At 37.9% G+C, this 21,331-nt stretch overlaps 1 protein-coding gene across 4 annotated transcripts in view; it reads left to right on the plus strand.

The window, feature by feature from the left end:
• Window positions 1-21,331, plus strand: part of LOC136863862 (putative ferric-chelate reductase 1 homolog) — a 526,743-nt gene that overhangs the window by 432,794 nt on the left and 72,618 nt on the right. For all 4 annotated transcript variants that reach the window (XM_067140219.2, XM_067140217.2, XM_067140218.2 and 1 more), the window contains 3 exons: window positions 7,373-7,712; window positions 12,712-12,803; window positions 19,231-19,402. In XM_067140219.2, coding sequence (XP_066996320.1) covers window positions 7,374-7,712; window positions 12,712-12,803; window positions 19,231-19,402 — 603 coding nt within the window. In that variant the 5' untranslated portion in view covers window position 7,373. The remainder of the gene's footprint in view (window positions 1-7,372; window positions 7,713-12,711; window positions 12,804-19,230; window positions 19,403-21,331) is intronic.

Raw genomic sequence — 21,331 nt, forward strand, 5'->3', positions numbered from 1 at the left:
CGATGTCCGCATCACCGATTTTGTTCAAACTTTGTAGGTTAGTAGTACTAAATCACAAAAACACACTGGCAAAGTAGTAGCGCATTCTGCAATCAAATCTTACTACTGCCCAATTTTCAACATAAATGCCTTTGATTGATATTAATACAGTTATCTACCATTAATCCCAAATTCCCCCATTATGGAGAATATCTTTTCCCTCAGTATTGTCATATGCCTTATCTAGATCTACAAAACACCAAGCTCGATAGCTGCAGTCGCTTAAGTGCGGCCAGTATCCAGTAATCGGGAGATCGTGGGTTCGAGCCCCACTGTCGGCAGCCCTGAAGATGGTTTTCCGTGGTTTCCCATTTTCACACCAGGCAAATGCCGGGGCTGTACCTTAATTAAGGCCACGGCCGCTTCCTTCCATTTCCTAGGCCTTTCCCATCCCATCGTTGCCATAAGACATATCTGTGTCGGTGCGACGTAAAACAAATAGCAAAAAAAAAAATAGATCTACAAAACATAAACACAACTGTCTATTCTTCTCGTTGCATTTTGAAAGTAGTGTTTTTTAAATGTTTATTTGGCAAGTAGCCATGCAGCCAGCAAAACATCATATACAGATCAAAATCAAAATCTCTTTATTTGCATATGAGGTGTCTACCTCGGTGGCAAATGGTACACTAAAATACATTGTCAAGCACTAAATATTAAATTAACAAGAGAATAAAATGTTCCTATAATAAAATATTATATAATTTACGCTAACAATTTTTTATATTAAACACACAGCTCATCCTTAATAAATTTAAATTGTTTACAAAATTCTACTTATAATATCTCCTGTACTACTTACAAATATAGTCGACTGTTATACAGTATGTGCACTTACTTCAAATGATACTGTACAACTGGTATAAGATTAAAATTTACATTGCATTTATTTACTTTTTCTTTTCTTTACCCATTCTGGAACCTAAGTAGCATAACGACCTGCAGCGTCTTAACCATAGCCCCTTTTACCACCACTTTTCAGAGTTCCTGAAGGGCCTTCACAGCTACCGTAGCAGTCCCAGGGCCCTCGAAGTCCCCACTGTACTTCACCCCTACAGGCAGTCCCCTACTTCGGCTGTCCAAACTCCTTAGACCAGGGGATGGAATTCATTTATTCACACACATTTTTTATTTACATTAACCTGCACTGGTCGAATGCCCTCTAACATTTCATTTATTTTCTCTGTTGCTGTTTATTCTCTTTTTGAATATCTGTACAGATTTTGGAAAAGGATCAAACACTACCCCTGGTAAACTGTTCCACTCCTTCACACCCTTCCCATTGAATGAAAATTTACCCCAATCGCTTCGGCTAAAATTCCTTCTAATTTTATATTTGTAGTCAGTCCTGCTGATATAATTATTTTCCAACTGAAGCCTCTCACGGATATCTCCCCATGCTTCTCCTGTATAGGCCCTATATAATCCTATAAGTCTAGTTTTCTCCCTTCTCTTACTTAAAGTTTCCCACCCTAGTTCCTTTAACATTTCTGATACGCTACTGTTTCTCCTGAAATCCCCTGTTACAAATCTTGCTGCTTTCCTCTGCACACTATCTATTTCTTTTATTAGGTATTCTTGGTGGGGATCCCAAACACTGTTTGCATATTCCAATAATGGACAAACCATACTTAAGTAAGTTTTCTCTTTTAATTCTTTGTTGCATCCTTTAAGTAGCCTCATTATGACATGTAACGATCTGTATGCTTTCCCAACAATGTCATCCACATGACCCTTCCAATGCAAATTACTTTCAAATCTTACACCTAAGTATTTGCACTTGCCATCTTTTGGGATAACTACCCCACCCAAAGTATATTCAAATTCAGTTTTAAAACTCCTGTTTGTAAATGTTGTAACAGTTGATTTGCCTCCATTAACCTTCATGTTATTCTCTTCAACCCATTGTTGGATACTCTCAAGGTCCCTTTGTAATTCTGAACAATCCTCAGTGGTATTTATTTCCTTATAAACAATTATGTCATCTGCATACAATCTTATTTTGGATGTTATATTGTTCCCTAAATCATTTACGTATATTAAGAAAAGTAACGGACCGATTATACTACCCTGTGCAATTCTCTTCCAAACTTTCTCTTCCTGAGATACATTATTTCCTACTTTGACTTTCTGAACCCTTGAATTTAGAAATGTTTTTACCCAACGTGTAACCCTTACGTCCAATCCTATTCCCTCCAATTTCTTTAATAATATTCCATGTTCCACTCTATCAAAGGCTTTGGAAAGATATGTGGCTATGCAATCTAACTGGCCTCCTGAATCCAATTGATCTGATATGTCCTGCTGAAATCCCACCAGTTGTGCCTCACAAGAAAATTTCTTTCTAAATCCATACTGGCTCCTCATGAACCAATTTTTATCATCACATATCCCTCTGATGTACTTTGATATTAAACTCTCCAGTATTTTACAAACTATACTGGTCAGGCTGATTGGTCTGTAGTTCTCTGGTTTCCTTTTATCACCCTTTCCTTTATAAATTGGTATTATTATAGATTCCTTCCATTCCTTTGGTATTACACTATTATTTATGACATAGTCAAAGAGAAATTTTAAATAAGGCACTATGTACCACCCCATTGTCTTTATCACCTCCCCAGTAATTTGATCACTTCCTGCTGCTTTTCCTTGCTGAAGCAGTTGGATTTCTCTGCAAATATCTTCATTTGTGAATGAGAAGCTTCTTGTTTCCCTCTGTGTCTCTCCCTCTGTATCTTCTGTTTGTTTCCAACTCCTGACAATCATCTACTGAATCTCTGAATTCCCCACTAAAGAGGTTTGCTTCCTCAGTATCTCCCACCATTGTAGGAATTTGGATTCCTTTTCCTTTGTGATTCCTGATATATGAATACAGCTTTTTCCATTTCCCTTTGTGGTCGTTACGCTCTTGAAGAATGCCATTCATATAATTCTCTTTTGCTTCCTTTTTCACTCTATTCAGTTCCCTTATTAGCTATTTTCTACTTTCTCAACTCTCCCTACCTTCTTTGATTTTTCATTTTACCCTTCTTAACAGTCCGCCTCCGTAGCGTAACGGTTAGTGTTATTAGCTGCCGTCCTCGGAGGCCCGGGTTCGATTCCCGGTACTGCCAGAAATTTAAGAATGGCAGGAGGGCTGGTATGTGGTTCAAATGGTACACGCAGCTCACCTCCAATGGGGGTGTGCCTGAAAAGAGCTGCACCACCTTGGGATGAGGACACGAGTTTACTTTACCCTTCTTAACAGGTACAAATCTCTTCTCTCCTTCCCAAACGATTCCTTTGAATTTAGCCCAAAGTGTTTCCACATTACTCCCTTCACTTATCCAACAACTGAATTGTGATTTAAGGTAAGTCCCAAATTCACAAACTTTAGTTTTTCTGTACAATTTCTTGTCTTGTGTGACCCTCTTATTAAGCCTTTTTGGTACCAGTCCTACATCCATTATTACGGCCTTATGGTCACCTATTCCTTCAATTACCTCAGTTTTATCAACAATTTCCCATGGTTTAACCAAGAATACATCTAGTAAGTTATTGAGACGAGTCGGTTCTTGTACTACTTGTGTAAATCCTCCCTCCCAAATTAATTTATTTGCCAGTTTCTGTTCATGGGCTTCACTTGCAGCTCCATTCCATTCAACCTCAGGCAAGTTTAGACCTCCCCCTATTATTACCACATCATTATTATTGTTTTTATGAGTATAATCTATTTTCTCAAATATTTCCATGTCTCTTTCCTCTCTTCCAGGCCTGTATGTTCCTATAATTCCCACCTCCTTCATATTATGACAAATTAATTTTATCCCTAATATTTCATCCCTTTCATCGGTAAACCATTCATGTGAACAATAAGTTTCCTTCACCAGAATAAACACCCCCCCCTCCCTTTTCATCTCCTCGGTCTCTACGATAGACTGTGTACCCTTCTGGAAATACTTCTCTATTACCCACCCCTTCTCTCAACCACGATTCTACTCCTATCACCACATCAGTCTCATAAGATTCCATCAATGTACCAATGTATCAATGTACTACACTCTGACAGTTTACCAAGAGCAATCTCGGACCCCCTTCCTCCCTAAAACTTGACTGTTGCAATTGGCTAACTTGAAATTCCTTACTTTCCTGAGTTTCATTTTCTAGTTGGCTGAGCCAGCTTGAAGTACAGCTGGCTCTTTCTACTAGTTTTCCTGGTCAGTATTATAACTCAAAGGAGTTGCCTTTTTTACAGTACATATCTTATGATTAATAAAATCTAGAACAATATTTGCTATCTTTCGTTTACCTGAATTGTTTAGATGAAGGCCATGCTTTGTGTAACAGTGTCTCTCGAAACTGCTGCTATCAATTACCTGTGTATTACGAAAATGTTTACAAATTTTAACCATATCTGTATTAACTTTGTCCACTTCAATGTTCACACACGAGTCTCGAATCAAATCATGCCTGTGGGGCACGTTCACTACAAAGATGTTAGTGTTGAGTCAGCTTACCTAGTGTACATTTAAGTTCAGAAATAACATTCTTAGTGTCGTTGTGAGCTACGTCGTTCGTCCCGCCGATGATCACTACTGCATCGCAACTTCCGAGATTTTTTGCCGCCTGCTCCGTGTTTTCCAATACCTTCTTCATTGGGGCCCCAGGATAGATGACTGCCGATGCTGCAATATCTTCACTGACCATTTTCTCCACAATTCCCCTTGCCTGGCTATCACCAAATATAAGAATGTTCGACACTTTCGCCGGTGCACTGTGTGGGATTTTAGGCCTAACTTTGCCGCTTCTCGTAACGGATTTTGCGCTATAAGTTTGCTTCCTATTCGGATACCTTGCGTATCACTTACTTCCCTCAGGGCTGAAAATCTATTTTTGGTGCCAATTACAAAGTTGTCCTTATTTAACTGTACACTTTTCCTCCTAGAATCTGAAGCAACTTGACACCATGCGCTAGAATTCATGGAGCCACCTGTGTTCTGAGTGTTTACTGGTACCGGTACTTTTGATTCCAGTAAACGTACCTTCTCCTTTAAAATCTCATTCTCCGCTTTTAATGCTTTTAAATCCTGTTGCAATAAAGAGAGAATTACAAGTACATTATCATTACCTCCATCCTCCAAGGAATGAGACGCCAGCGATTCGTTGACCGTTGTAGGCCTAGGTTTGTTACCGCTATTCAAATTGCTCTCGCCACAGCTAACACAAGTCCAAGTATCTTCATTTTTAGCAAAACCAGCACTACATATACATGAAGTACGTAACATACATAAAATAGCTCTATATAAAGTACATGCAATAGATGATTTATTTATTTGTACTTCCTACAATGATAGGCTGCCTAAATCTGACAAAGTATACCATAACACTTGAATATTGAATGCATGTGTAACCCTGAGGAGATTTCTGGAGTAAATCCTTCTCATATGCAGTACTATGGAGGTGATTTCTAAAAATTTAGGCTGAGCCTTTAATGGCCAAGACAGCTAAATCACAGTACAGATTCTTGGGAATGCCCACACTTTTGAAAAACTGAACAAAGAATTTTGATATGGTTCCTCTTGCTCTGATGAAAAGTCTTACAATCCTATTACAAGAGATGAAGTATGATTCTTTGAAGTAACTGATGGTTGGTTCATAGATACCTCACTTCTGTGTCTACCTCTGCTGGCTGACTTGAGTTGACTTTCGTATCTGATGGTGGGGGTCCAGAATATATGCAAAATCTTTTTCTCGGTCAGTTGCGATTATGTCTATTCTCCAGTTGCTTCCACCATCAGCAACACATATAACCTCTTCATGTACCTCGTTGCCTTTCTGGGAGAATGCTGCTGCAATTCTAGATCTTATTGTGTTGTGTCTAACAATCCTAAGAAAGTCCTCCTGTGGACATGAACCAAGAATATGAGCTGGGGTTTCAGGATCACTACAGTATCTGCAGTGTACTCCATCCTGGCTACGTCCAGGGGAGTGCCCATACAGGAACCATGTTGTATTACAGTTTCAGCGCGTCTTTTCTCTCTGATCTGGAGAGTCCATTGAGGGTATTGATCCATGATCCATCAGTTAGCAGGTGTGTGTGTTCCTGATAGAGGATGGCTCCCTTACCGTGAGTTCTTAACGCACACCATTTGCTATACTCTTTTTCTTTTTTCCTTAGCATTTATCTTAACTTACTTTTGGTAAGTTCTACGAGTTGGGTGTTGTCTGCATTTCTTAAGTCAAGTCTCTGAATGCACAGTTTCCTCTCTTCTACCAGATTGTGCAATGATGTTACATACTCATTACCAGCCTTCTCTAGTAAGTGACAGATGTTAAAATGTTGATGTGGTGCCTCCCATTCTGCCTTCCACAGCCCCTTAGGTTTCTTTGCAGAGTATAGAGAGCTGTCTAGCGTGTCTGCAGGTAACTGAAGATTTTCTTTGATTGTGCTTCTCACAATCTTGTCGACATGTATTAAGGAGGACTGCAGAATTTTAGTGGTCTTAGCATTCTGCAGAGTGTATATAGGAGTGGGCCATATGAGCTGATTTACAACCAAGAACTTTTGCTGAGCTTTTAATAGAGGACTCTTTGATAAATTGTCGAGATTGCATTTTAGGTCATTTATAACTTTTTGCTGATTGAACACAATTTTGTCATGAAAGCCGACTTCCAAATATTGAATATTTTCGTCTGGTTCAAGGTGTTGAATAGTAAAAATGCTCTCTTCAATTACCAAAGAGGAGTAAGAAAGCCTTCCCTTTACAATATTTATAGCCACTGATTTAGATGGATTTAGCTGAAGCCCGATTTCTCTCAACACCTCATTGGCCATGCCAGTTATTACCCTATCTGTGGTGAAGTTAGGGCTCCCGGCTCTCTCTTACACTTAACCATATGCATATTATTACTTATTAATATGGTACTATGAAACTGACTGAAACTTAAAATACGAAGAACTACAAATAACACTAATGTTTAAGTCAAAAATATATACATACCAAAAAAGGAACTGTCTGCATAATACATATTTGAAAAATAACAACTCAGAGAAATGCAAAGGTACAAATAAATAATATTTAACCAATTCTTGCAGGACCTGATCAGAATTAAATACTGTAATTACTACTATGTATAGATACCAATATTTTTAATTTAATCAAATTATTGATAAGACTTTTTAAAACCACATTTAGTGAAGAGTTTAATAAATCTAGATATATCATGAAAGTTACAGATTTCAACCAATTTATTACTTCCCGAGAACTGAACTTATTCTGAGTTATTGTATTATCCCAATATTTTCTTTAACAGTACAATAATCTTGTAACGTCATGATCATTTGTGTTTTTAGAATGAGACTCCTTTTGACTACTGGCATCCTTGTGATCTTCTTGGTGGCCTTCAGCGACTCTCGTTCTGATGGTGCCCCAGAGAAGGCGTGCACCTCACTAGAACCAGAACATGGTGCCAGCAAACCCAAGGCTTCTCTGTCTCCCTACGCAGTGAAAGTCTCAAAGGTCTTGGTTGTAAAGGGAGAAAAACTTCAAGTGATGATTACATCTTCACCTGAAGGGGTTAATTTCCATGGCTTCATGATGCAAGCAAGAGCCCCAGGAACTACCACTCCACTGGGGACCTTCACAGAGTTTCCATCTGAGGCGCAGACTCTCAATTGCCAAGACGGTAACCAGGTAAATATGTCATATCTGCCTTGCCTACCTTCATAGCAAAGTTACAGGCAAAGTGTGTCAAATCAAAGAACTAGTGTGTTTGGCGAGAAGACTGCTGTGCTTCTTTTCAAACGGTTGTCACATAATGTGGGAGGGGAAAGAAACGTGTAGTTGCAAAATTTGGTAATTCATTTTTTTATTACTATCTGTAAATATATTTTTTCCTGTTTGTAAAGTAATCAGCCTGAAGGCTGGTTGGATCCTCAAATAACCAAAGGTTATGCGTTATAGGGAAACCGCAAAAACCGATGGTGGTGCCTAAATGAGGCATACTAGGCAGGATGAGTTGGTTTGCCATTGCTTTGTCACTGAGCGAGAAAGTGCTATTGCAGCTCGACTAGTGCTATGGAAAGCACCTTTCATAACACTGATACACTAGTTGTGGTCTGAATGTCATTACCATACATACATACATACATACATACATACATACATACATACATACATACATATTTTTGTATACTTTGATTAATTAATTACTATTGGGTCTGCCTTAATTTTCTTGCTGTTTATCTTTAGAACGACAACACCTGTATGGTCTTATTTTTCTAAGAGCTAAGAAACATGCATGTAATATGTCATTCTCAACTCGTTTCAATATGACCTTTGTTTCTTGAGATAGCACTACTGGCTAACGGTATGTTGGTGTCCCCTTCTTTGTTAACCGTAATCTCTAAAGAGATGTGACTTATCCGACATCTTTGGATTGGTGAAGCATCTAATGTACACGGGACTTGCCTTTTTTTCACTAGACCATCCATAAAGTCTGTATGATTTGTGGTTAACAAATAAATTGAATGAATGAATGAATGAATGAATGAATGAATGAATGAATGAATGAATGAATAAATAAATAAATAAATAAATAAATAAATAAAAAAAAAAAAAAAAGCTAGTAATCCAAAAACAAGAACTATATAGGTACAGTTGGTGACTTCACTACTGTCAAAGTGTGGAATAGATCTTGGATATTCTGCACTTTCTGGTTCAGAAAAAAACACACGTAGACTATGAAGGGTTCAAGAACCAAATGACCAAAAAGGAAATTGCATTGACTTTTCTGTAAGGGAGTGAAAGTTGGGTGGACTTACAAGGAAACCTTCTGAAAATGCAGCTCGCAGTGCAAAATGTAACCCATTGCATTTGTAAGAACTATTATAGAGAATGTATACAATGTACACTCATTAAAATCCATTACAGTATGCATTTAATGTTTGGACATACATTGTATAACTTACCGATGTTTAGAATTATAAGGCTGAGGATGATCCCTGGTTGGGTTGAAACCGGTCCCTTAAATTGTGAAATGGTCTAAAAATCCCTTTGCCATTTTACTTGTGTAGTGTAGTGTACGTATTATTCTGAATACATGACAGTACGGATAAAACATCCAGTTGCCGGGCTGAGTGGCTCAGACGGTTGAGGCGCTGGCCTTCTGACCCCAACTGGCAGGTTTGATCCTGGCTCAGTCCGTTGGTATTTGAAGGTGCTCAAATACGTCAGCCTCCTGTCGGTAGATTTACCGGCATGTAAAAAGAACTCCTGCAGGACTAAATTCCGGCACCTCGTTGTCTCCGAAAACCATAAAAGTAGTTAGTGGGATGTAAAGCAAATAACATTATTAAACTTGTTCTTTACTTATAAAAAGAGCAGTGTTACAAAGATTTTGCAAGTGTTGGGCTGGGAAACTTGGGAGTAAGCAGATGAGCTGCTTGACTAAGCAGTGTGTTAACACAAATATAGTAGGTCCATTATTGGACATTATAAATTTTCCAGCTAACTCATTCCTGGTTGCCAGCGTTTTGCCCCAGTGTGCTAAGTTGGGCTTATCAGTATTGCCAAGCTGGAAAATTTATAATGTAAAACAACGGACCAACTATATTGGTATTATAAATGTACTCATTCAGGACAAATATTTCAGGTTCCCTGTGGGAATCAACATCTATATCATAAGCAGTATGTCCCGAGATGTTGGTTGAGAGATGATGTGGAATGACTTTAGTAGACAAATAAGCTTGGATTGAGTTTTTAAAGTAGGGAAGATCATAACATGGATATAAATTTGGAATTTCAGAGACAAATTGTTGGTAAATATTAGTTTATAGGAAGGGGAATTACGGACTGGAATAATTTACCGCAGGAGATGTTGCATAACTTTCCAACTTCCCTGAAATAATTTATGAAAAGACTGAGTAAACAATTGATAGAGAATCTACCACCTGGATGGGAGCCCTAAATGGAAATCAGCAATGATTGATTGATATTTTTCAACACTTAGCACTTCATAACATGTTTTAATATTTCAATGCAGTACAATGGTCCAAACAGAGGATACATGTAGTGTACATTGAGTGCATCTGATATCACTAATCCATCACACATTGAACAGTTATTACCTGTGAATGCATCAAAACAGTACCCCTGAGGTGTCTGATCCATTTCTGGTCTTTTGCCCAGAAAACCATAAGGGAAAATACACATTACAGCCATTGCATGTGAAATGTTAAAAAAAGTTACGAAATGCCATGCGACTTAAAATATTTCTCATTTAGGTCCAAATGCCATGAATTTTGATAGAATACATAAATATTCTATCAACCTATTTCTTACACGTGTCAGCATAGGACTGTTTTCATAATGTTTGTCTGTAATGGTTCTTTCATATGCAATTGGTTAATTTTACTGCGAGTCACATTTTAGGAAGCTTTCATTGTCTGTATTAGTCGTGCATGAACTGGAGGTGAAGGACAGGGAAGTAGCATGAATGATTTGGCTACTCGTAAAAATAAGTGGCGACAATGGCAGGAGGGGTGTAGAAATTACAAGGTGAAGGCTAAATTAGGAATTAACTCAAAGGATGAAGCTGTACATACATGCCAGCTTCAGAGGTGGGATCATTTGAGGCAAAAGTTATCTGAGGGTTTAATGGGAAGATATAGGAAATAATTAATAGACTCCATTCATAATGATTCACCATAAGGGATATAGACGTAAAGGAGATTATAGTGCTATGTATGTAATATATTACACATTCTATTATTATTATTATTATTATTATTATTATTATTATTATTATTATTATTATTATTATTATTATTATTATTATTATTATTATTACTACATACATAGTATGTACATCATCATTATCAACCGTTATGCCTTTCGGCATTCAGTCTGCAAATCTCTGTGAATTTACTAAATGTCCCCACAATCCTCTATTTGCAACTAGTGCTGTGGCCTCATTTAGTTCTATACCTCTTATCTTTAAATCTTTAAACACTGAGTCTAACCATCATCGTCTTGGTCTCCCACTACTTCTCTTACCCTCCATAATGGAGTCCATTATTCTTCTAGCTAGCCTATCCTCCTCCATCTGCCTCATATGACCCCACCACCGAAACCAGTTTATGCGTACAGCTTCATCCATGGAGTTCATTCCTAACTTAGCCTTTATCTCCTCATTCAGAGTACCCTCCTGCAATTGTTCCCAACTGTTCAGCAGTCATTCTCGCTACTTTCATGTCTATTACTTCTAGCTTATGAAAAAGATATCCTGAGTCCCTGAGTCCACCCAGCTTTCACTCCCGTAAAGCGAAGTTGGTCTGAAAACAGACTGATGTAAAGATAGTTTCGTCCAGGAGCTGACTTCCTTCTTACAGAATACTGTTGATCGCAACTGCAAGCTCACTACATTAGCTCTACTGCACCTTGATTCAGTCTCACTATATTACCATCCTGGGAGAACACACATTCTAAATACTTGAAATTACCGAGCTCGATAGCTGCAGTCGCTTAAGTGCGGCCAGTATCCAGTAATCGGGAGATCGTGGGTTCGAGCCCCACTGTCGCCAGCCCTGAAGATGGTTTTCCGTGGTTTCCCATTTTCACACCAGGCAAATGCCGGGGCTGTACCTTAATTAAGGCCACGGCCGCTTCGTTCCACTTCCTAGGCCTTTCCCGTCCCATCGTCGCCATAAGACATATCTGTGTGGGTGCGACGTAAAGCAAATAGAAAGAAAAAAAAAAAAATTGAAATTATCTACCTGTCCCTGTTTAGTATCACCAGTTTGACATTCAATTCTGTTGAATTTCTTAACTACTGATATCAATTTAGTCTTTGAAAGCCTAATTTTCATACCATACTCATTGCACCTGTTTTCAAGTTCCAAGATATTAGACTGCAGGCTTTCGGCACAATCTGCCATTAAGACCAAGTCGTCAGCATAGGCCAGACTGCTTACTACATTTCCACCTAACTGAATCCCTCCCTGCCTCAGCAGATGATCCATGTAAACTACAAACAACAAAGGTGGAAGATTACAACCTTGTCTAACCTCTGTAAGTACCCTGGACCAAGAACTCATTCTACCATCAATTCTTACTGCAGCCCAATTGTCAACATAAATGCCTTTGATTTATTTTAATAATCTTCCCTTAATCCCATCGTCCCCCAGTATGGTGAACATCTTTTCCCTCAGTACCTGTCATATGCTTTCTCTAGATCTACAAAACATAAACACAACTGTTTATTCCTGTCGTAGCCTTTTTCAGTTACCTGGCGCATACAAAAAATCTGATCCTGACAGCCTTCTGTGGTCTGAAACCACACTGCTTTTCATCTAACTTCCTCTCAACCACTGTTTGCACCCTCCCTTCCAAGATGCCTGTGAATACTTTGCCTGGTACACTAATCAATGAGATACCTCGATAGTTGTTGCAATACTTCCTGTTCCCTTGCTTATAGATAGGTGCAATTACTCTTTTTGTCCAATCTGAAGGTACCTTACCAACACTCCATGCTAGTCTTACTACTCTACGAAGCCATTTCATCCCTGCCTTCCCACTATACTTCACCATTTCAGGTCTAATTTCATCTATTCCTGCTGCTTTTTATTGTTATTGTTAGTGTTATTGTTGTTATTGTTGTTATTACCCAGTTTTCTGTTCAATCTGTTTGCAGAACACAGTATCTCATACAAATGCATACCAGAAGAAATCAATGAAGTTTGAATGGCAGGCTCCTTCAGATTATGAAGGTGACATTATCTTCAAGTAAGTACAAATATTATTTCACTGATCTGTTTTCTTTTCTCAATGAAATTTAATCTTGCATAGTTTCTGTGTTCAAAGGTTTAACACAAAGACCCACACTGATGCACTATTTCTTGTTGAGCATTGCTGTTATGTTGAACAGTTCTAATTCAAATCTGTTTTGTTGTTTGGGACATCAGTCCATTGCCTGGTTTGATGCAGCTCTCCATGATAACCTTTTCCTTTCTGTGTAGCTACTACATCCAAGAACTGGAAAAAAATTCAAAGGAAAGCAGCACGGTTTGTTCTGGGTGATTTCCGACAAAGGAGTAGTGTAATACCACTATAAATGGTCCGTTATTGGACAATATAAATTTTCCAGCTAACTCATTCCTGGTTGCCAGCATTTCGCCCCAGTGTGCTAAGTTTGGCTCATCAGTTAGTAAATAGGACAGCCACAAAGACGCATGGCTAGTGCATACCGTGGAGGCCACTGCGAAGGCTACTTGGAGCCACCGGCAGTGCCAATGCACTATGAGAGACTTTGTCTCATTACCAAAAATTGATGCCTGCCTGGCCTATGGGAATAAACATCTCTATCAAAGGAGTAGTGTTGCGAGAATGTTGCAAACTTTGGGCTGGGAGGACTTGAGAGTAAGAAGAAGAGATGCTCGACTATGTGGTACGTTTCGAGCTGTTTCAACTTTTGTAGTAGGAAGAAAGGCCGAGAAGGAGGAGGAGACGGAAGAAGGAGATGAGCAACAAGAAGAAGATAAAAACAAAGATTCAAACCCACAAACAGGTCCTACAGTGTATTTGTGCCATAGAGCAATTTGCCATTACATCTAACTCTTCCACGCTTCTTGAAGTAATGTACTCAGCTCAGGACTGCATTCAGAAAGACATGATTAGATAGAAGAGGAAACAAGTTTCTTTGGTTGATCTGTTCATGAAAGCTTTGTGTTTTGAATAACTGTATAGTGCTGGGATGGAAATAGGTTTAAGGAATGTATATTTAGTGTTGTGAAATGGTGTAATATAGTGTTGTCATAGTGCCAAAATGAGCAAGTTTTACTGTATATACATTTGTTCAGGACATGCTGTATGTAATAACGAAGCACAGTAATAATAATTAACAAATCAGTATACTACAGTACTATGTACATCAGTGTGGATAGCCGAGCGCCATGCATAGGCAGATACAGGTAATCACTAAATAATATTTAAAATTACTGTATATTGTATCATGTTTTGTTTAGTTGGTGGTGGTAATTTGTATTTTAAGGCAAAAGAAACAATGTTTGGTGTAATGCGGAAACTTGTCTAATTAAAAAAAAAAAAAGCCCCAAATATATATATTGTGGTCCCTTGACATTCTGCTTTGAGCAAGTTTTACTGCATATACATTTGTTCAGGAATTGCTTTCTGGAAAGTCTTAAGTTATCAAGAAAATAACAAAGGTATTTTATTGGTCCACCTATTCAATATTATCCACCGTTACGAGGTTACATCTACATTCAGCTATAGAGTTTTACGGTACATGTTTTGCCCCTTCTAAAGGGAATCTTCAGCCTTTAGTCCATCTTAAAATGTTGAACTTAAATGTTAAATAAAATTGTGAAACCAGAAGCTAGACACTTAGTATTGTAAAACATTGAGAACTTAAAACTAGTGTACAAAGTCATTTAAAAAATATAGACAACATTAATTTTAAAATTTGATAACATAGTAGATTTAAAACAATCTCAATGTTAGTCTAAAACCATGCATCTGAAACTAAAACTAGATCTTCATTTTTTTTTTTTTAAGGGGCTTTACGTCGCACCGACACAGATAGGTCTTATGGCGACGATGGGATAGGAAAGGCTTAGGAGTTGGAAGGAAGCGGCCGTGGCCTTAATTAAGGTACAGCCCCAGCATTTGCCTGGTGTGAAAATGGGAAACCACGGAAAACCATTTTCAGGGCTGCCGATAGTGGGATTCGAACCTACTATCTCCCGGATGCAACTTCATCTTTCTAGAATGTATGGAAACATGTATAATCTCGAATATATAACATCAAGATTGTCACAAAAAAAATCTGCCCAGAGTTAAAGTTCGTATAATCCATTTGAATGAAGATGGTTACATTTGTACAAGAATAATTTGCATGAGTTATGAAGTACGCAGTTCATACTGTTGTAAAAATATAACTGGAAAGAATGTAAAGTACTGCACCCTACGGGTCAGGGTAACCACAGTATTTCCCAACTAGTCAGTTATATATCTCAGGGTATTCATGCCTCCAGAAAAATGGTTAATTTTTCTATGTTTTGGTTTAACGTGTGTTCAAAGAGAAAGTAACGGTATCATACGCGGTTCAGAATTACGTAATTCAACGCTCAGTAGTAGATTTTGTGAACGTAAACTTCAGTCAACCTTTCAAAAAAAAAAAAAACATATTCGCATAACGAGAACCTTACTCACTAAGTACAACTACTGACTACCATTATAAATGAAAACTCATTCCATTATATAAAAATTAATCAAGAAACACATTTATTAAACTATCAAGATTCGCGAAAGAAATGGTTAATGTCAAATATTGCTCATAATCTTCCAATTATCAACCTAATAAATAAATATTTTAATTACTGAATCAAATATTCTAGGTCAGCGCTGCCTTACTCCTAAACTAAGTTTACATATCTTAACATTTTGGGTCGCGTATTCCTGAAATGAATTGTTGCTTTGTTTCATCTTCCTATTAAAATTTACATCTGGTCACTTAAGTATATTACATCACAGTCTTCAGACCATGGTCAAAATTTGGTATACCAATAAGTTATTCCATCACTCACGGTGTTAATTATACAACCTCATCAAAAAATACAACCATAACATTGTTCAAGTTATCGCGGAAATGAACTGAATTTGAATAAAGTGTCCTGAATACAAATATCAGTGACCTAAGTTACATTGAAAATTATCTGAGTTCGTTGGTGCAGACTATAGTGAAGAAAATGAAATATTGAATGACGCACTAAGTTTCTCGGTCCGATTGCCACTTAAATTACGGCTCCTAACTAAATATTCGCTCTAATAATATTTCAGATTAACAAAACATCGATGATATCCTACGAAAATCTCAAATAATTTCCCTACTCTAGCTAGATAATTTCTTATGTAACGTATTCCAGTTCAATATACACATAGCCAATAAGCATTTTTCATATATAGATGTGCAAATGCCTACACAAAGATATTTCAACACTACATTATCATACTAGTTGTATACAAGTTTGATCTTCCACGCAATTACCATTCATTCAGAATATGATACAATCATGTATTCATTTACCCATCACTGGTTGTTATTATTGTCAAACCACTTTCACACTTCATTAAAATATGCGTAATTTTATTGTCCATACCTTGCTATAGTTCCTTCCTGGGGCATACTTATATTCCGTAGTCGCTTTACATGTGCTCCTACATCGCATATTATATAAATCATATACGTTTTACTCCCTGTTAATCTGCGCAATATATCATTTAAAATACCATATACACTTCCATTATCTCATTATTAACCTTCAATTCAACCCATATTTAATTCATTTAACATCTATAATTACCGCGTTTAACCTCCAATATTAATTAAACACAACGATACGTATCTCTTCAATAGCGCAGAATTCGTTCCTCAAAACGCATTTTGTCATACAATCCAACATATAACCCCAAATTCAGTGTCTATTCTTTCAATATATTCACACAGCAAAGAGTATGGTAATTTAACTTAACCAATTCAAACATGCATCCCTCTGTGACATAACTGGGTTTGACTGGTATTATATCACTCATGGATCTTTCTAACTAACCGGGATTCTTTGAAAACAGCTGTTACATTATGTCACATTTTTAAATCGTATTCCTTCATCCTTGGATAAAATAATGTAGTAAACACGTTACCATTCTGTCACGAGATATCGTCTAAAATATTTCACACTGCACTTTCTTATATTCACAGCACACGTAATTATCTCACGCTTAGGCTATTCAGATCTATTGCATATACTGGTAATACTCTACATAAGAAATTATACTACTTAATACTATTACTTAGCTCGCCATTCAATATCTCGGGCCTTAGTTGCTCTTCGGTCTGGTCGTAGGCCTTGGATTGGGAATTGGGCAGGATCTCCACCACTGGTATCTCAGGTAGAGTGACCTCCTCCACACGGGTCGGGTGGTTTTAACAGCCAGGATGACATCTCCCTCCAGGTTGGTCTATGCCGATTTAGCAAGCCATCATCTGTTCAGGAACACAGTAGACAATATGCGTCGATTCTGGAAAATATGAATTCATCATGGTTCTGCGTAATATATATATATTTTTTATAGTGATTGCTTCTTTATTTAGGCTGTTCTTGCTATTATTTCCACTAAATATATAGCTCAACCTCGAGTTCTCACGTCTCAATCAACTTCTTGTTTCCAAATGACTTTGTGTCTAAGTATTTGGACGGACTTTTCAAAGCTTCTGGATTTTATTCCCACTTTACGGTATTTCAACGTTTATCTCTTCGTTTCGTTCACTATTTCCATCCTCTCAGCTTAAAATTTCACGTTAGATATTGCAAATCTTGCTTATTTTTGAGAACGATGTTCAGGATATCTTGTCCTCACCACGTCAATTTTTTAAGTCAGTTTTTATAATAATCTGTTTGATCCTTCTTATTTTTTAAAAAACAATTCTATCGATTCTACACCATTGTACACCGCCTTCATAGTGGTAGGTTTAAGTTAGTCATGGCCTTCTAGCATATATCAATATCGATACCCTATTACACATTTCTTTGCCTAGGCTGGCCTCTACCTTCCGTAGGCGCCATTTTTAATACGTCCAGTAAATGCATCGGGTACAGTATGCAATGGAGACAGTTAAGAAAAAATGAGTTAGCTAGAACTGCTGAAAATATAAAGGTGAACTGGGGAGCAATGTAGTCGCACTGGATATCATGTTCTCTGTAGAGAATACCGTACTTATAGTTGAGTGGACTATCAGTTCTGTGGAATAAAATGGAAAAGAAAAACTTAAACCCCTGTGAGAGCTAAAGGATTCTCTTTTGACCAAAATAGAACTAGTACTTACACGTTAATCTTACATCCTTACCCGTTATATTTTTACAACAGTATCAACTGCTTACTTCATCTCTCATGCAAATTATTCTTGTACAAATGTAACCATCCTCATTCAAATGGATTACAGGAACTTCAACTCTGGGCAAGATTTTTTTTTTGACTATCTTGATGTTATATATTAGAGATTATACATGTTTCCACACATTCTAGATAGATGAAGATCTAGTTTTAGTTTCAGATGCATGGTTGTTGACTGACGTTGAGATTGTTTTTAATCTACTGTGTTATCGCATTTTTAAATTAATGTTGTCTATATTTTTTAAATGACTTTGTACACTAGTTTTAAGTTCTCAATGTTTTTTGCTTTTGGCTTTACATTGCACCGACACAAATAGGTCTTATGGCAACGATGGGGCAGGAAAGGGCTAGGACTGGGGAGGAAGCGGCTGTGGCCTTAATTAGGGTACAGCCCTAGCATTTGTCTGGTGTGAAAATGGGAAACCACAGAAAACCATCTTCAGGGCTGCCGACAGTGGGGTTCGAACCCACTATCTCCCGAATACTGGATACGGGCCGCACTTAAGTGACTGCAGCTGTCGAGCTCGATTCTCAATGTTTTACAATGCTAAATGTCTAGCTTCTTGTTCCACAATTTTATTTAACATTAAAGTTCAACATTTTAAGATTGATTAAAGGCTGAAGTGACCTTTAGAAGGGGTGAAACATGTATCATAAAACTCTGTAGCTGAATGTAGATGCAACCACATAACAGTGGATAGTATTGAATAGGTGGACCAATAAAATACCTTTGTTATTTTCTTGCTATAATAACTTTCAATATGGATAAATCATGAGGATAGTAATTTGTAAGTCTTAAGTTCCCGATGAGGGAATTCATTTTTCATGGCAATAGAGCATATGAATATTAAAGGTCTAAGGCATTTCAGGCATTCACTTTATAAAACCAGCCTGACACTAGACTTACCATAGTGGAATGTGTCAGGCCCTACCCACTGACGCTGGGGTGTATTCAGGTGAATTTATCAGAAGCCCATTAGTCGAGGCACAAACTCATAATGGTGCTCCTCTCTTTTGGTTGTGCATGCGCTTGTGGTAACCGATCCCTTTTTACACTATATCATTAGATGCCACAGGCAATTTTCTGGTTTCATTTTATATGTGTAGGTATTTTTATAAATCTGACACGTGCCACGATCTGCTGGGGAACCATGTGCCTTATTGTCTTATGAAATTTATTGTCTGTGCCTTATGTTTTTTTTTTTTTTTCTTTCAATTTGTTATGTGTGAATTAATGTTTCAGTGCTACTGTAGTCCAAAATTTTGGTACCTATTGGACTGGAGTTATTTCGGATATAGTTAAAGTTGCTGACCACTCGGGAGACAACAGCTCTCATTCGGTGGGCATCTCGACTACAAAATCTCCTAAAACTACGACAACACCGGAGCCATATACCACAGAAAAAGTAGTAAAGGTATGTTAACAAATTCTTAATTGCTTGAAACAAATTTAAAGAGAAATAAGTAAAATCTGAGAATTGGTAGACAATATTGGTGGTGTCTATTAAAATTTAATTGGATAGGATAAGATAAGATGTTTTATTTATCGTGACAAATTTAGGAATGTGTTCTATTTTTCACACTTAAACAGTCTTAAGTCCGGCTCCATGGCTAAATGGTTAATGTGTTGGCCTTTGGTCACTGGGGTGCCGGTTCGATTCCTGGCAGGGTTGGAAATTTTAACCATCATTGGTTAATTTTGCTGTCTTGGGGGCTGGGTATATGGGTAGTCTTCATCATCATTTCATCCTTACTGTTACTGTGTTTTTGTGGACCGCAGAGAGGTGAAAGGAGGTGCTGGTGGGAATAGGTCTATCTACTATAGCAAAGATTAACTTAAAACTTTAGAATAGGTTATATTTCTTTTCAAATTTCAAACTTAACACAAGAAAGGTCAGGTACAATAACAATCTTGATACAAGAATTGGAAAACCCAAGAATAGGGAATTTAACAGTTTCAGGCTTTAAGCCCCAAATTCACAAGGTTACAATGACGCCTATGTAGCGTTTAATTAAACCAATTTCCAGAGCACTTTGCTCCAACTGTAACAATCTTACGGCCTTCCAAAGGCACTAATAGTATCCCACAAAACCAGAAAGATTTTACAAACTCTCCGAATCCACAAAGGAGACTGGCTCCCAAATTCTTACAGCCTACTCAAGGCAACATCACAAAAATCTTACAATTTCCGATCTCTCTAGTCCTAACCTACAATTAACAGTTTTTACACAGTGGTATCTATTACCTAACCTACTCGGCCTTCGTGGAAAAGAACAGGATAAATTACTGGCCCGGACCAAAATGTATGGAGGCATCAACTTGCGCTCCTAGAAAATTAAGTATAAAACCCTAATTGGGCTCGCGGTCCGATGATGCAGAGGCTAAACCCAAGCTACTGAGATGACTTGAATTAAGGATAATTTAATGCTTTACAGGAAAGAGAAACTGTTACAAAATCGTAGTCACCAAGATAAATTGAAGGAGAACTCGAGAGGGTAACACACTCTCTATCCCCGATTTAAAATTGAAGTCTTTATGAAATTTTACATTAGCCAAAAGAAGGTTTACATTTTAGAAAACAAGTGGTTACATGGTTAGAAATTAGAACCTTCCCTTCGTGTAAGTCTGCAGAGGTAGCTACAGAAAAATAAGACTGGGGCCATTACCTTGGCATACATCATGCCTAGACTCAGCTAAAGACCCTTAGTTCGCTAACCCATGTTCTCTCAAGTCAGGTACCCCTTTTAGTAGCCTCTTTCGACAGTATTCCATAAGATGACGACATCCTATTGTCTGAACGTGTCAGAGGTCGTAATGCGTAGCCAGAGGTGGATTGGAGGTGACGGCCATCTTGCGAGTAGCCCTAGAGGTGGATTGCACGTGGCGGCTATCTTGCGAGTAGCCGTAGAGGTGGATTGCGCGCGGCGGCCATCTTGCGCATTAGCCCCTGGCCCAGAGTCCTGTCTTCACACACACACACACACACACACACACACACTCAGTAGGACGATGATCAATAAGACAAGGTAGCTGTAAAAGCCGCAGCTTATATACCCGAGGGGACAGTTCGAGATGGTTCTGGACTAAATCTGGACACACCCTCTTATTTTTAATGGCTAGTTTTGAAAGTTACAAGGGGCCAGTGATTGGCTGAAAAATACTGAAAATTTGTGATTGGCCAGATTCAAAAGCTGGCAGACTGAGAAGGAAGTGTTGCAAACCTTGAAATAACAAATTAAATGAAAGTTAATTTAGTTGTGAAAACCTATAAACATAAAACTTCTTTAAATCACTAATTCTTCTGTCTTACATCAGACTGCGTGACCTCAGTTTTTTCCAAGGA

The sequence above is a fragment of the Anabrus simplex genome, chromosome 2 (genome assembly GCF_040414725.1).
Source record: "Anabrus simplex isolate iqAnaSimp1 chromosome 2, ASM4041472v1, whole genome shotgun sequence".
Taxonomy (NCBI): Eukaryota; Metazoa; Arthropoda; class Insecta; order Orthoptera; family Tettigoniidae; genus Anabrus; species Anabrus simplex.